An 18,369-nucleotide genomic window follows, 5' to 3' on the forward strand; every position below is an offset into this window, starting at 1 on the left:
TATTGAAGGGGATGGTTTTGAAGAAAGACTAATATGGATTAATGGAAGAATGAGATGGGCAAAGCCAGGAAAATGGTTTATATATGACAACAAATATTGTACAGAAAAATAACAGAAAGGTTTAAGAATTCTGATCAATAGTGACCAACCCTAATTCCAAAAGTATTCCTGATAAAACCTGTTATCTGCCTCTTGACAAAGAGTGATGCACTAAGACTACAGATTGAGATCTATTTTATTTTAATATGATCTTTGTGGGAAGCTATTTTGCTTGATTATATATGTGGGTTAGAGGGATTTTATTGTTTTTTATTTCTCAGGGGGAAAAGAATTGAAGGGAGGAGGTAAGAGATAGAAAACAGAAGATAGATTTTTGTTGATTGAAGGTTCCTAAGGTTCCTGGGTTACAGATGTACTTTCTAGGTGGGCTTCAAATCTATGTCTCCTAACTCCAAATCTAGCACTCACTGTATGACCTAAAGGAAAACATTCCTTGAGGCTCTAACCCTTCTCCCACAGAGCAAAGCAAAGAATTCTCTATCACTTGAATAGCTTTGCTATTTTCAAGTAAGTGTATGATGTTGAAATGAGCCTTTACTTAAAGTATAAAAATCAATTTTAAAAAACCCCATATAATGTGTATTATGCATGAAGGACCTATGAGTGACATTTTACAGTCACCAAAGGCGATATTTTAGAACCTGCAGCATCAGCTGCAAAGAACAGTGAACCTTTCCTTATTATGTTTAAACCTAGAGGCTTTAGATTTATTGGAGAGATTTTTGCAAGCATTGCTATAGTAGACAAGTTTCATTATTACTAAAAATTAGTTTAGGGAACAGAATATACTAAAAAGAGAATTTTCTGAAGAAAAAAAAAAGGGGGATAGCATCTTTCTCTAGTACTGCTTTAACAGTAGTTATAACAACCTTTTTAAAAAGTACATTTTCACAGTTTTAGTCAGTTGAATCTTAGTTTGTCTTTTCAGTGAGCAACTCATGTATGAACTAATTACATAGAAATTGGTCTTTGGGCTGGTACCTCAAATGATATTGTATAGTATGAGAATATTTAGAATCTATAATTAATTTAAACAGCTTTTCTTTAGGAGCCTTGAGGTTATAGACAACAGAGGCATTGATGTTGTGTTCATCCAACCACACTACCCATATTCATTCTTTTCCAGCCAAGCAGATACCAGATGTTCATTTAAAGTAGGATACAGCAATAATTTGACCTTGTCTTTCTCTGAAGGAAAGCTGAAATTCATATCAAAGGATATCTTCTATCTAGTAATACTGACCTCCTAGCTGTTCATAAACAAAATATTTCATCTCTCACTCAGTTCCATGCATTTTTTTCTCATTGTTCCTCATGGCTGGAATACTATCTTTCCATTCCAACTACTGACTTCCCTGGCTTCCATTAAATCATAACTAAAAACTCACTTCCATCCCTATTAATTGTTATGTCTTTCTTCTGTTGATTATTTCCCATTTATTTTGTATATAGTTTGTGTGCTCTCTGTTTTACTCATTCTCTCTCTCTCTCTCTCTCTCTCTATATATATATATATATATATATATATATACACACATAGATAACACATATATGTATATAATTTGTATGTTATCTCCTCTTTCAAATACATATATAAATATATATTATATATATATATATATAAATTATGTATGTGTATGTAATTTATTTGTATGTTATTTCCTTTATTAGATTGTAAGTTCCTTGAAGGCAGGAGTTCTCAGCTTTTTTTTTTTTTTCTTTCTTTTGTATCCTCAGCAAAGCACAATGCTTGGCACATAGAAGGCTTAATATTTATTGATTAATGTATATACATTATTATATTCACTATCCTATTCCACCATATAGTATTGTGTACTGTTATTGTAATAATCCCTAAATTATCAACCTGATTTTTATGTTGTCCTTAACATTGTATTAAGAGAAATTCCTGAGGTCAGTACAGATATTTGTTCCTCTGCTATCTTTCTTTTGTGCTTTTTCATCTCTCCTCAGCAGAGCTATCAAATTGAATCAATAAGTAATTAATAAGAATTTATTGTGCTAAACACTGAGAATACAAAGAGAGCAAAAAAGAAAAAAAAAAGCAGGAGACCTTATGCATTTTTGTCTAAATAACAGCATCTTTAGACTCTTCTCTCTTGTCATCGGGTCTCTCCTCTGACAGAAATGTTATCTATTACTCACAACCTACCAAGGCTAAACCTGTTGCTTATGGTCTCATGTCTCTTCTTTGGAATCACTTTTATCTATAGGGTTTCTCCTGTGTAATAAATAAGATTCACTATATACCACCGGGTAATCAAAGATAGCCTTTCTATGGCTTGTGCAAACACAACCAATATATTCCACTTCTGTATGACAATTTTCATTTGGGAAATGAATAGAAATTAAGGAAATGAGAACCCTCACTCTACTTTTACAACAAATATAATTTTGATCTCTTTTCCAGTTTACTTATTCATGTTAATTGGTTAATTAATTCCCATAGGGTATTTACTTAATACGCAATAATCCTAATAAAAATAAGAAACCATATAGCTTGGTGGAGCAATGGAACAACTGAGAAGTGAGAAAAACTCTTAGCTGTGTGACACTGGGTCAATCATTTATTCTTTCTCAACTTCATCTCTAAAATGGGGATAATAATAGTCCCTTCCTCACAGGATTATTGGTAAAGACTAATGAGGTAACATGTAATGTGCTTTTAAAATCTTACAATGGGATATAAAAACTAGACATTGTTATCATTGTTGATAATTATTAATAAGCAAGTTAGGAAGGAAAACTTATTTGTACCATTATATGGAGTTTATAAAGTATTTTTCTCACAACCCTGAAACTTGTCAATGAAATTATTATTCCTATTCTGTAAATGAGGAAATTGTGAGGATGATTATCTTTCATGAGCTACTATTAGAAATACTAGAAATATCTTTTGGACCTTGGGGATTCTGAAGGAATAATATCTGAATAATAAAGATTTTATCATTGCTTTATTTTCTTCCTGCTATGGGAGATATGAAAAATTAAAAAACCAACAGATCATCAAAGATTGCTTAGTTATGAAGAAAATAAGAAAAATATAGTTCATCAATAATCTTTCAGAGAGTTTGAGAATTCAAAGACAGTATCCTTGAGAAGCAACTCAGGAGTGCGTCAACTAGTTCCATGGTTGGCAAGGCTGTGTAGCTGTGTTTGTTCCCTCTATGTTTCATAATGATAACACTAATAATAGCCAGCATTAATATCACACTTTAAACTCTATAAAGTTCCTTACAAATATTATCTCATTAATTCTCACAACCTCTTGGAGATAACAATATAATTAACAACAATAATAATAGTAACTAATATTTATATAGCACTTACTATATACCAGGCACTATGCTAACTGCTTCACAAATGTTATTGCATTTGATACTCACAAGTCTGGGAGATAGGTTCTATTATTTCCCTCATTTTACTGGTGAAAAAATTGAGGCAGATGGAGTTTAAATAACTTTCCTACAGTGATACATTAATGTCTGATGCATTTTTTAAAATAGAGGTCTTTCTGATGGACAGGTACAGGTGATGTATTCATCATGCCACCTAGGTAACTTTCTTATTATTACTTTGAAACAAATTAATGATGGTGAGTTAGAAGTAGGAACAGGAGAAAACTAGATTTTCTCTTTTCAAGTGCTTTACTGTAAGGATAAAAATCAGCAACTCATAGGAAAATAGTGTTTTATATTAGACATTTTGCTTGAATACTTGAAATAGAGAATCATTACTCTCCTGCTTAAGAGGGAACACGTTTTACAATCGAATACTGAAGCAGAGGCAATAGCTTTCAGTCATAGCCAGAAGGATCTAAATTAGGTTTTAAACAGTAGAGCTTCTTAATGGATAAGACATGAGATGGGTTAGCAATGAATATGATACTGATTCTTTTCTCTTGAGTATTTAAGAAACAAGTTGGCCAGCATGGTTTGGGAAAGGTTTGAATTCAGTAGATTTCAAGGGAGGAGAAATAGAGTGGGAGTTTCCTTGTAGAACCCATTAGGAAAGTGGGAAGGGAAATAAGCTGTCTACTTAAGGGTATTGAAGGAAAGATAACTCATTAGAGAAGAGAAGATAAGAATTGTTCCCTTTTTGAGAGAACAAAGAGGTATGAACTCAAGGACAAAGACTTGAAAAAATTTTAATGATAAATTTCTGGGTACTATTGAAAGCATCATTTAAGCTCAGATTTTTTTTTTTTTAAAGACCCTACTACTAGGCATTCAGAAAAGAATAAAACAGGCAAGAATCAAAAGCAACAGTGAGTAGGAAAAGAAGAAATACTGAAGACTCATTTAATATTCATTAGTTCAGGAACTGTTTCTATTTTTGGCAGCAGAGTAAGTACACCTTTTCTCGAGGCCAGGTATATTTCACCAGTAATTCAAAGCTGTAATGGATAAATATCTTCAGTGTCTTTTTTCCTCTGTGATAAAGCAACTAAAATAATGCCAGTGATCCAATAGGCCAACTGGCATTTGACTTAGCAGTGCTTATATTTCTTATCAATTGATTTTCTTTTTTTTAATTGTATTTTGATTGATAGGCAATGTAGCTTTATCAAAGAAAGGAAAATAAAAAAGATTTATTATTTTGTTCACAAAAATGTTGGGTCACCTTTTCCCCAGATTATACCTTTTACTTTCTTATAAAACATTTATTTTTCAAAAGACAGAAAAAAGGCTACTGAAGCAGAGAAATAATTTGTAAGGGTCCCTACTAGTAGATTGTACTACTAGAGCAATGAACCTAAGTGGTAGTTACATGGAAAGCCACGATTATTATGGAGATGAAGGCAGTGGAAGGGCATTTTTTCATCTTCCTTGATCACATGAAGGATGTAATATGTATATAGGTTTGGTCCTGTATATGTATTCTTTGAAGTTTTTGTAAATGTTTTATTTGAGGTGAGTGAAGAGATGCTAAGGATAGATGAATCTGGTTTGTTCTGGGTGGGGGCAATGGATTAAAAAATGTATGTCAGTAATTAATTTGTGATTAAACAGGAAAAGTGCAATTTTATATAAGGAACAACTCAATATTAGTTAGCTCCTTTTCAATCTCTTTTGCTAGTTCTTCATGTCATGGCCTATATATGTGAGTGTCTCCAGGGCTCTTTTCTGGGATTTCTTCTATTTTTGTTTTAGTATTATCTCAGTTACCCATCAGTTACCAAGGATTCAATTATCATCACTAAGCAAATGATTTTAATCTCTCAACTCTCAGTCTCTCTCCTGAGCTATAATCTCAATGACCAACTGCCTTTTAGGATTTCAAAATGGATGTCCTGTAGGCATCTTCATATATTAAAAAACAAAAAACCAAAAAAACAAAAAACAAACTCATTACAACTATTCCCAAATTCAGACCTCTAAATGAACTTTCCTATTACTACCAAGAACTAGTCTTTTCTAGTCTTCTCAGCTTCTTAGCTTAGGGCTGAGATAGTCTTAGGGGCTATCTTCCATCTCTTCTACCTGTATCAATTTACATATACTCATCTTTTCCATTAGACTGTAAGCTCCTTGAAAAAAAGGGCAGTATTTGCTTTTTCTTTGCTTCCCTATCATATAGAACATGTCAGTATTTATTCCTTCATTCACTTAATTTTGCAACCTCATAGACTTCTTTGATAGCTCACATTCACTTACCTCATCTATTCAATTAACTGTCAACTTTGGTAATTTCTTTCTGTATAATATTCCTCATATATGTTTTCTTCTCTCCATTCATAGCCATAGTCCTACTTTTGATCTTCTCTCATGGACTATTGCAATGGTTTTGTTAGTCTTCTTGGCTAAACTCTAATTGTCCTCCAAGCTATCTTCTACTCAGTTACCAAAGTGTTTTTCCCAAAATATAGGTCTGACTATTTCACTTACTCTTCCTATAAAAACTCCAATTGCTCCCTATTACATCTAAGCTAAAATATAAAGTCCTCTGTCATTTAAAGTTCTTGGTGACCTTATCTTTTCTACCTTTCAGGCTTTTGACATATTATTCCTCTTGATGTACTCAATGATTCAGCAATATTGATTTACTTACCAATCCTCACATATGGTGTGCCATTTTCCTTCTCTAAAAATGCCAATGGACTAAAAGGCTATATATTATTGTTCATGATGACTCATGATTAGCAGAGTACAAGGCAGAATTCTGTCTTAATGTCTTGTATATATGAAATGGATTGGAATTACTGGGAAATGCAGGAACACAAAAGAGAGAGAGAGAGAGAGAGAGAGAGAGAGAGAGAGAGAGAGAGAGAGAGAGAGAGAGAGAGAGAGAGAGAGAGAGAGAGAGAGAGAGAGACTGGCTGCTCATATAATAGAGTGAGGGAAAACAGAAAGTTTGGGAAGTGCTGAACTAAAAACTGTTCATGATGAGTAGATTTCCATTGAAAATTAAGAAAATACTTACATTGGTGAAATCATAAAAATGTCAACTTACTGAAGCTTTACTAATCTTTAAAATAAATCTTTAAAAGTTATACAATCCATGGGTCTCCTGGGTCTTAATGATAGACATTAACACTATTAAGAAATTTTAAATATGATACTTCTTAGCTGAAAGCAAATTAAACATTTCTCAACTGAGCATTCATTAATAAAGAAATAACAGATTTTAAAACTTTTAAGAAAAAATCAAACATAAACAAAGAATATTTAGAATTTTGTTCTGTAATATTAGAGTAGCTAATTATAAAAGTTTTTTGTAACATGCCTTTTGGGGGAGGTCCTCAACAATATATCTTTAAAACATGGAGACTCTTTATTTTTTCTTCATATTTCAGATAGGAATATTTGCACATAGTAGATATTTAATAAATACCTACTGAATTACATCAAATTGAATAGCAACCCTAAACTTCCCATTAAAAAAATTATGAAGCAGTAAGCAGTATAAACCTGAACAGCACCAATTTCTTGTAAATCTGATTGGTTTATTGAAATGTTATGGACCTATTTGTATAGGAATATAGTAACTTGTAGTTTTCATATAAACATTTAGAGTGAATCCATCCTTAACATTCAGATTTCATAGAAAGAGTTTTTCTCTTTGGCAAGACCATTTTGGAAAATTTTAAAATTTAAATTTAAATAATGCTTTCAAGGATGTTTAAATTTATTTGTGATGAGGCAAAATAATTCCAAAGAAAGTTTTTAATCAAATGTTTTATAAAATACAGAAATTTGGAGGCCCATGGCATTTCCTCATAAATCAAGAATTAAGCCAAAAACTTTAATTGAATTTGCTGAATGGCTCTCAAAGGGCATCAGAACTAATGTGTTCTCTGGAAAATTGAGAACAAATAATTCTAGAAACCATCACTTTATGCCCTTACAGAGGGATTTGATTTCACAAATGAGCCAAATTGTTTATAAAGAGCAAATTCTTATTAACAGAATCTTGCCAAATAAGAATATATTTCCCTTGTTCACTTTTAAAAAAGCATTATCTTATGTATCCCATGAAAAAAGATGGTTATCCCCACATAAAATCTCAATATGAGTTATTCTCTCGACATCTGTAGTACACTCTCTAGTTCCCATAGGAGAATTTCCTACATTTTTAGCAAGAAAGAATTTCTATAAACTCTTACTGGCTCAGGGAAACAGTAATACTTCCTTTATGACCCTTCTACGGAGACTGTTTATATGTAAGGGGCTGGAAACTTCATTTTGAACTTGTTCTTTGGAATTGACCAGGGTAGAGAGTCAGAATGCTTTGGATAGGAAAATTCAGGTGTCATGCTTAGGAGACTCATAAAATATAATATAATGTTCATTTGTGGTTTTCTAAGTCAATATGCTGTCTGTAGGAATTTGTGTTTGAGTTTGATACCACTGCTCTAAAGCATTTTTCCAAAATGGTGATTTTGAATTAACTACGTCAGAATTTAATTTGAGATTTGTATGTGCGAGTATTTCAAAGATATTTGATATTTTCATGACTCCAATTTCCTAAAGTTTTTCAATTTAATAGGTAAAAACCTGAAATTAATTCCCAATGCCCAAACCAGTGATTTATTCTTAGTGATATCAAAGGACTACATAAAAATTAGGAAAATGGAAGCCCTCATTCTATTTTTGAATTAAAGTTATCTAAGGACCAAGAAGGTCAATTTTAAACTATCGTGTTTGCTCTTTGGCCTCAAAGGTAAATGAATAACCAAAAATCCTTGATCAATTACCTGGTGAATATTATATTTAAGACCAAATAGTTAACTATAAGTCTATCACCAGCATGGATGGAAAAGTATTCTAATTATAACATCCATTGTACTAAATGTGGCAAAAGTGAAAAAGTCCTAGCATTAAGGAAAGTAATCCAAAATTTTACTTAAGTGAAGAATGAACAATCTAATGTCAGGCTTTCTAAATACTTTTAGACCAAGTCTAGAACATTCTAAATCATCTAATAATCTCATGTAGATTTCATTTATCTAGCACTATAGGGCAATAAAATATTTCACATAAGTATATTTTATAGATAAATTAAGTTTAGCCCAAAGCTTAAAAGTGCCAAAGCTTAAAAATTTGATTTTTTTATGAAAACATTTCTAAAATGTACTACACTTTTCTTTCTTAAACAGAGAATAGAGAACATAATTTAACCTGCTCTTGCTGACTCATAGTAATCACTATGAATAGTACATAATTAGTATATTGTGCTCTAATACAGTACAATCTCTTGGGTGGCTGAGGTGTGTAGGTCTTTTTGATGCTTTGGTACATACAATATAGCTCCTAAGAATTCTTCATATTGTTTTGTATCATTTACTTTCTATTTGTCTTCTTTTTTTTCTCCCTTTTGATCACTTGCTATATTTTATATATTGCTATTTGGATGAGACTTAGAGGCTGAATATGCTTCTCCAACAGACAAGTTTTGACCACTCAGAAGTCTCTTTTATTTCCTACAGATTTAGGATAGAGTTGAATCAATCAATATAGCTATAGTTGCTGGAAGGATGAATTCCAGATAAATTCAGCATTAAATTCCCCTCCACTCAAGAGCCTCTATAATGTTCTTAGAAGACAAAACAGGATTGTTATCCATAAGGAACTTATATTTTTTTGGATAGATGAGCATTAATATGCACATAAAATATTGACTAGATGATACATATGTACTCTTAGACAAGTTGCAATCGTCATTGGGCATTTATGTCTCTATTTGTAGGATCTCATGTTAGACTACATCATTTTAACAATACTATAATCCATGCTTCTGCTAAGATCATTATAATGTTCTAGTCGATACATTTTAAAGATGTGTAGATTCAGTTTTGGTTCAGATTGGCTAAATGTTTATTTGTGTTTGTTAGTCTTTAGTAAATTTAAGTGATGTAGTTTTAAAAATGAATTCAGCTGGGATTAGCAGAAATGTTCAGTTTACTGTGGTTTTTGGTTCAGTCTGTTTAAAATTTTTGCCGAAAACCATCAATGGCTCCTTGTTTGCTGACAGAACTGCTGTAAAAGCAGCGCTCCCTTGTGGATTTGAAGGAAAACTCAGGCAAAGAAGAATGAATGCATTTATATCTTTTGGAGAAGTTGTATGGAGATGCTGACACTCAGGAATTGTTGACTTTATGTTCTTTAGTTTGTTTTAATTGTCAGTATGGATATACCCTTTAACATTTGTAAGGATTAATAGGCAGTTTAGAATAAGAAGGCCACACTTTACTAGAAACCTGGAGAGGTGAAGTAATTTATTCAGTCACTTTATTTGTTAGTAGAACTTTTCAGTATGGTCCAGTGGGAAAGTGTTATCATGGGGTCAGAGGACCCAAGTTCAAATCATATAGCTACTAATTTCCAATGTTACTTCAGGTAAATCAATTGATCTCTCTGGGCCTCTTTCCTCAATAGTAAAATGAGGTTGCCAGACTAATTGACCTCAAAGAGGACTTTTCATTTCTAAATATACAAACCTGTTGCTTTAGGGGCTTTTCAAATTCTTGGTTTTTTTTGAAAAACCTATATGCCATAATTTACTTGCAAATGTTTGCTTACCTCCAAAACCATCTGGCACGTATGTTTTAAGCACAATGTTGCAGAAAACAGTTGGCAGTGATAATGGTTTATTCCCTTCATTTCTAAGAGAAATGTGTCTGTAGCCTGCCTGGAGGCCATCAAGCGGGAGGATTCTTTGACCAATCAGCTTGTTGTTGTCATCATACACAGCTATTCTCAAGACAGCCAGATCAGGGAGGATAACCTGTTAACCAAAGAAAAGGAGTTTTCACAGACCAAAATAATATGGTCAGTTACCAAGTCATTGTTCTAGTTACTTTGGGCCCCAACCATATAGCTTTAGCTACTCTACCATCACTGGCAAGAATTCATTGAACATCTTTAATATTTCTAAAGTCAGATTGACTTTCTATTCAATTGTTAGGTAGTCAATGGTCAGTCACTAGAGCTAGAAAAGAACTTTTAGAGAATTTAGTTCCAATTGCTTATTTTACTGATTTAAAAAATGTAACAGACAGTTATTTGTCCAAGGTTACATGGCAAGTTAGTGCCAGAATCAGGACTTGCACCCAGGTCCCCCAATTCCTAGTCCAATACTGTTTCTACTATCCCCAGTTTCTGCCTCCTGATGTTTATCACTCCTTATTTTTAAGGGGATGGAAAGTATCCTTGAAACAATTATATGTATCTTAAAGAACATTAATCTATGAATGTAAGTCAGGTGAAGGAGGCCCCTGTAATTTTGAGATCTTGGAGTAGATTTTCTGCTATTAAATTGAAAAAAAATTCATCAGCCATAAATCATATTCTGACCTCCACAAGATACCTTCTTTTACTCCAAACAGAATGACTGAACATAAAAATCTGAATTTAAATGGCAGAAGTTTTATTCTAATACAAAAGAGCAAGACAATAAAACAAAACTCCACACATTTTGTACCTTCTTTCACTGACATGGGAGGAGTCAGCTCATCTGGGTCAAGTGGAAAATTCTGCCTATCTTTAGGCTTATTGGCCAGTGGAAAACCCATCCAATTCCATGGTTCACAATCCTAATCTGATTTCATGATTATTTAATGAAAACCTAAGATTCAACTAACTAATATCTAACTACTCCCTTATGGGCTTCCTAATAAAGTAGAGACTAACTTCATGGGGGTAATTGCAAAAGAAAGAAAAAAAAACTTTTTTAAAAATGCAAGTTAATACAAGTTATATAATGAAGCAAAGCAGAATTTTAGTTTTAAAATGATAAAAACAAAACCTTCATAAACCAGGGTTCAGTTATATTAACAAAAATGGGAAGAAGTTTCTTTGTCAGTTTTCCACATTCATCATTGAGAGAAGGTATGTAGCAGCACAGAGTGTGGGATTTAGTCAGACCTAGATTTAAATTCTGCCTTTTATTTTTTGTAGCTATGTGACTATGCACAAATCATAAGAAGGATAACATATGAAAAAGGAATAAACTTTTTTTTTACATGAAACCAGAATTAAATGATCCCTGTAAGAAAGAAAAATTAAGCTTTATTTAAGGGGAAAGAAAAGGAAAGCTTTCTAACAATTAAATCTATTCAAGAGTAGAATGAAATGCTTTAGGAATTCTCCAAAAAAGACTGAATGATGTGGGAGAAGAAAAATTTTTTTGTAGCTATTGGATGGACTAGGCAGCCTTTTCCAACTCAAAGACTTGATTCATTAACCTCTCTTAGCCTCAACTCAAACATCTGTAAAATGGGGATAATGATATCTGTAGTACCATCTTGATAAGGATGTTAATTTTCAAGTGAAGTAACAATAATAACAGTATTAACAATTAGAATTTATATAGCATGTTAGGATTTGCAAAGTTCTTAATATAATATTATCTCATTTGATCCTTAAAACAACCATGTAGTTAAATATTTTATCTTCAATTTATAGATGAGGAAACTGAGACTGACAAAAAGATGTGACTTATCCAAAGTAAGTGTCTTAAGCTGGATGTGAACTCAAGTCCTCTTGATTCCAGGTTTAACAGTTGCTTTCCAAATATATGAAAAGCTCTCTGTAAACTTCAATATGACATGTAAATGCCATTTATCATCATCATCATCATCATCATCATCATCATCATCATCAAGTATTTCTTTATATTTTCAGATGTGTGTGGACTTTTATACCAATGGATGCTTTTCCTAGTAGCAATAGATCTGACCATTGCACCCAAGAAAACTACAATTTACAAAGACATGAAGAACTTGTATGTGTATGTGTGTATGTATGCATGTATGTGTATACAAACATACATATAATATGTACATATATATATAAATCAGATAACTCCTCACAGAGGATATAGAAATATACAATATACATATAACATATAAATCAATCAGATTCCACCTTGCAGAGTATACAGAAATAATTAAGAGAAATGGTTAAAGCATTCAGCCCAAAAGACACACCAGAGTTCAAAATAAGCTGAAAGGGCTAACTTCTTCTATATCCTTCCATTGAGATGATACTGAATTGTTAAGGCATGCTTTCTATATTTGAACCAGGAAGGAAATTATTCTACTTAAATTAGATAATCTAAATTATTACAATAAAAGGATTGATAACTCAAAAGAGATTAACGATCAGAAATTTAGAGCTAGAAGTGATGCTAGTAAACTCATTCAACTCAATCCCATCATTTTTTTTCACTTGGGGAGATTGAGGCTTGAGAGGTTAAGTGACTAACTCTTAAGTCACACAGGTAGAAAGGAAGTGACAGCTGGCTCCTCTGGTCCTCTGAATCCCACATACTATATATCATTATGCCTGTCAATACCATGGAATGATGTTAAAGGAAATAGGTTATTTATGTTGCATGATATATAGAAAGTGGCTTAGTATCATGACCACCTGGAGAAAAACAACAACAACAAAACAAACATGTCCCTAAAGAAAAAAATAATCACTTTAGGTGAGACAACAGAACAGTTAGGAGAGAAAATGGACATTCTTGGAGACAGCACTTGTTGACACACAGATTTTTGATGAAACTCCAATCGACAATAAATTAAAAAAATACAACTGAGAGATAAAAACCAAACATTTGAGATGATTGTGATCTCTCTTGGAACCCAGTATACACTGTCAGGATAAGTGGGGGAAAAATACATGATGCAGGTGCCACAAGATTGGGAGGAGCAGCACCATACCAACTTATCCATGGGAAGACATTGACCTTAGCTTTGGATGCAGCATCTCACCTGCCCTCTTGGCTGAAGGAATAGTGCAAGATACCAGCCACTGCCAGGGCAGGGAAGAAGACATCTCCAAGGATTGTTGGTGTCCACCAGCGGGGGCTCATTCTGAGCAGACTGCATACCTGGAGCACAGGCATTGTCAACGAAGTAAGTGAGTTCCTCCAAGAAGGAGGAGAAAGCCAAAAAGAAGGAAAAGCCAAACAGAAAAAAAATATATCATATGACAGCTACAGAATTTATCCATTAGAAGAAGAAGAAGGAGAAGAAGAAGAAGAAGAAAAAGCTTGTGGATTAATTCAGCCACTACACCTTATATCTTCTGTGTTCTAAAATATGGCTCAAAAATTAGTGTATTGAGCCAGACATATTGAAAATATCCTACCTTTCGGAATACGAATGATTCCTCATTGTAAACAGGATTGAGACCATTGTTCATAACCATACGCGTTCGAAACTCCTTCCGTATAGTGTCTGTGGGCAAACCATACATATCCACTTCTACATACGTACCGATTTTCTTATCAGATAAGAACTGTCCTGATATAACCTGAAATTAAAATACAACTCTGATGAGAATAGTGATTTAATGATTTAAACACATACAAACCCCAATCCTCCCACAGTCAATTACATAAACATAAGGGACTGATTTAATAGATAGATAGTAGCAATAGATCCAAAACATATATGGGCCAATTAATGATTCTCGATATGAATAATTCTAGATGAGAAGAATCATCTCAGTTTGAGACTAAAATCTAGGTCAGAGGTGTCAAACTTGAAGCTCATTGACCCCAGTCTCAAATTCCTAATTAGGGTTTGAACCAGTTTAAAATGTAATTGGAAAATGTAAAACAAAATATAATACTAAACAGATAATATTAATTAATAGTAAATAGATAAGTCAATATGCCAACTGCAGGTATATGTTTCAATTTGAATCTAACATCACTACTTTGGATAACATAGATGGTAGTGAGTAAACTTATGAATTGTACTCCTGCTAGAGTTATACAGTGAATAGAGTGCAGGGATTGGAGTTACGAAAACCTAAGTTTGAATTTAACTTCAGATTCTTAATACCTGTATGACCCTTAGATATGCAATGTAACCTATCTGCTTCAGTTTCCTCATCTGTAAAATGGCTGTAAAAATATCACCTACCTTCAGGGTTGCTGTGAGGATACAGTAAGATATACTTATAAAATCCTCTGCAACCTTAAAGCACTATATAAAAGATGGCTAAATATTAATTCCAATAAAATCTTTAGCCCTAATTAGGGTGGTAAATCTCCCAAACTACTGAGTTTGGCATAAGATGTAATATTTATAAAATTCAAACATATAAAGTGTATATATTAAAGATTGTAATGAATATGAAAGTGTTTTTAAAAATAGAAAACACGATACAGATATAGACAAGAAGCTGGGCTCAGAGTCATTTATGAAGACATGAATTCAAATATTAACATTGGCTTATTTCATCTGTGAGATCATGAACAAAGACCTTAATCTTTCATTGACCATCCCCCATCTTCAAATAAAACAAAACAAAAACAACAGGCTGTCAATTTGCATTGGTGGAGGGAGATTTCATACTGGGAATTCCTCATATAGATGAAACCACAGATCCAATAGGGTCAAAAGAGAATCATAGTTCATGAATTTTCCATTAAGAAAAAAAAAAACACAAAACCCTTCCTAGATTAACCAAAGGTTAATATAGCAGGCACAGAATATAGAGTGCATGGCCTGGAATTAGGAAGACTCCTTAATGGGTGTTCAAATCTGGGCTCAGATACATATGACCTAACATATTACCTATGTGACCCTGAGCATGTCATTTAACCCTGTTTGCTCAGTTGCTAATCCGTTAAATAGTTGGAGAAGGAAATGGCAAACCTTTCCAAGAAAACCCCAAAAGGAATCTCAAGGAGTTAGATGTGATTAAAAAATAACAAGTACAACAAACATATAAACAAAATGTTGGTTACACACTAAAGGATAAGTGTTTTTGTTTCTTTTATTCTATATGTTTTATTTGGGAGTTAGTTTACATTTCAGTTGACTGCAAATCATTTGGCAAAACTTTTTCATGGGACCTAATATTCAGAACTTCCAACTAGTGAGTTAAATTATAGATGATTTTAAAAAATAGTTATAGTTAACATGCTTCCTAGGATTTCTGAAAATATTTATTTTAAATTTTAATACACATTTTTGTAGTGCTATATAAATTCATGTTTATTAACATAATGCAAGGATCAAAGTCAAATCCACTATAAAATGACTAATTCACAGAAGTTTATTAACCACAAAGAACAATTATTCTATTATTCTAGTAAGATTTGTCTTGATATTAATTGGACTATCAACTTTCCCTGGAATTCAATTCTATCAATTTAAGAGTCTTTTTTCAGTATCTTTTATTAAATGATCATTTAATCACTTCATGAATAATTTTCATGATGGAGAGCTCATTATCTTATGAGGCATCACGAGACCTCATGAGAATCTATTGCTAGCCACTTCTTCCAAAAGAAATTATAACTACTGAAGAATTAATTCCATAATGATTCTTGGTTTTGGAACCATCTCTAATCACTTATTGGCTCATTTTAAATGAGTGACACATTATTTCTAATTAGTCTACAGAACATTATGTTCAACCCATATAAAAACAGATGTCTTTAGAAGAAATGAAATAATAAGTAAAAAACAAATGAATAGAACCACTTAGTTTATGTCCATGTGATACAAATAAGACTTTTTAAAAAGCTAGAATATAGCATTTGGATCATTCAGAAATGTAATACCAAATCTTTACCTGCACTGAACAAGTAGCTGCAATAACACCATCGACAGGTGTTTCAGAGAAAGGATCAAATGTTCGATCTGGCCGTCGCATGAAATCTGGTTTGAGAAGATACCTGATATAAAGAAAAACATGAACAATTTTGTTTTTGTGACAGTCAGTATCTTCATAACCATAGTTACTTGTGTAGTTGAGAGAAAAGAGGGTTTAATTGCTCTAACTATTCATATTACTAATCTATTCTTCTCAGTTTCATCAGGCACATTCAAAGTCAAACTGTCCTTTCTTCCATATACTGTCATTAACATTTATATACTGAATCATGTACTGAAACCACTGGGACAAAGGCATGAAATTAATATCTAGATGAAAATTCTAGCCTCAAATTTTATAAAGACCACATAAATTTCACTTTAAGGTAACATTAGAGAAAGGTCAATGCTTAGTAGGCTGACTAGTAATTCAACATGCTATGGAAGCCATATGGTCAAGTCACTGAATAGAAATTTTGGGATGACTTATTCACTAGTTTCATATTCAAAAGTGTCAAATGAATGGTTGCTCATGTTTTTATTTAAAGAAAAATATTGCAAAGAATTTTGAAAGAAAATTTTAATATATTTTATACACTTGATTAAATATTTCCTAATGTAAAAAAATTAACATTTATTTTTTAAAATTTTGAGCTGCAAATTCCATTTCTCTTTCCTACCCCTCCCCTACCTTTGAGAAAATAAGCAATATATTGATTGCACAGGTGAACTCATGCAAAATATAAGTAGAAAACTAGTTATTGTACCCAAGTTGCTATAAAATAGCATGTGGAATGCTTAGTGAATAGTGAAATAGTGAAAGTTGCATTTTAGTAATGGAAAAGTTCAAAGAACTAAATATTATAAATGCATTCAGGAGTTTTCTGACAATTTTATTTAATAAATATTTATTAAACACTTAAAAAGCATAAATTTCTGTGATTACTGAAGCAAAATAAAAATACAACTTAGATCTCAAAAAGTTTGTAATCTAGTTGGGATAAGAAACATATGTAAATACCTAAATACAAGATAAATAATAATTAAATTTATAGGAGAAACCAAGCAGAGTGACCATAGGGATTCAAGGAAGAAAGGAAGAAGGGAAAGGGTTCAGTTTTAAAGAGGAATTGCTAACTGAAAGATTTCAACAAACAGATGTTAAACTAAGAAGAGATTAATTTTAGGCATGAGAGATGGGAGGCCATAAGGACCTGGAGACAGAAGAATGCAAGATGAAATCAGGAAAGAGGAAATAGTCTATGAAATAAAGTTAGAAAGATATGTTGAATTGTGAAAGGGATTAGATGACAGAGTAAATAGTTTCTTTTTTATTTTATAAGCAACAGATTGAGTAGAAGATTGAACTTGTCAAATTTATGAATAAGGAAGGCTTCTGTGAAGCCTTGTCAAGAAGGATGGAAATTACAATCAAGAATAGAGACCAATTTGGTCTCTATTAGAATAGTCTAACTCATTTTCCTAGGGAGTAGGCTTATTAGAACCTGGGTTAAGGTGATGTCCACATTGATAGAGAAAAGGAGACAGAGGTGAAAAAAATATATAGTGAAAACAGAACTAGGCAACTAATCAGAAGGGGAAGGAAAAATAAGAGTCCCAAAAAAGCCTGATGGAGGACTTCTAAAGAAGTAATCATTGAAAATAGGGAAGTTAGAACGAAAAATAGTCATGGGGGTTGCTGGGAAGGTCATTACTTCAGTTTTGGACATATTGAGTTTCTTCATTGGCAAGACACTCTGTCAGCAATGCCCAATGAGTAACTGAAAATGCAAGGCTGGGGATTAAGGGGAAAAAAAAAGAGCCAAGCAAACAGTTATAGGAATTAATTGTATATAATGGAGGTGATAATTAAAACTATGAAAGAGGATAAAACCGCCAAATGAAAGAATATGGAGAGAGAATAGGGCCAAGAACAAAATCTTGCATGGGATGACCCCTCTTAGGCTGAAGAAAGAAAAACAACACAGCAGAAACAAAGGAGGGGTTAAAAGAGCAAGAAGCCAAGGAAGAAGCACAGGGACATTTTCAACAGTGTCAGATGTTGCCAAAAGCTCAGGAAGGGTAAGATGAGACTACAAGAGTAGTCAATTAGACGGTTCCTGGTGATCTTATAGAGAGAAATATCAATAAAGCAGTACGGAAAGAATAAATTAATTAGCAAACATTTATTAAGCTTCTATGTGCTAGGCATTGTACTATGT

General features: G+C 32.7%; 1 protein-coding gene across 11 annotated transcripts in view; it reads right to left on the reverse strand.

Moving 5' to 3' along the window:
- Positions 1-18,369, reverse strand: part of PLCB4 (phospholipase C beta 4) — a 461,856-nt gene that overhangs the window by 40,946 nt on the left and 402,541 nt on the right. For all 11 annotated transcript variants that reach the window (XM_074287886.1, XM_074287884.1, XM_074287887.1 and 8 more), the window contains 3 exons: positions 16,128-16,230; positions 13,683-13,847; positions 10,104-10,308 (listed from right to left, as the gene is read on the reverse strand). In XM_074287886.1, the coding sequence (XP_074143987.1) occupies positions 10,104-10,308; positions 13,683-13,847; positions 16,128-16,230 (473 nt within the window). The remainder of the gene's footprint in view (positions 1-10,103; positions 10,309-13,682; positions 13,848-16,127; positions 16,231-18,369) is intronic.

This window comes from Sminthopsis crassicaudata, chromosome 2 (genome assembly GCF_048593235.1).
Source record: "Sminthopsis crassicaudata isolate SCR6 chromosome 2, ASM4859323v1, whole genome shotgun sequence".
In the NCBI taxonomy this organism is placed as follows: Eukaryota; Metazoa; Chordata; class Mammalia; order Dasyuromorphia; family Dasyuridae; genus Sminthopsis; species Sminthopsis crassicaudata.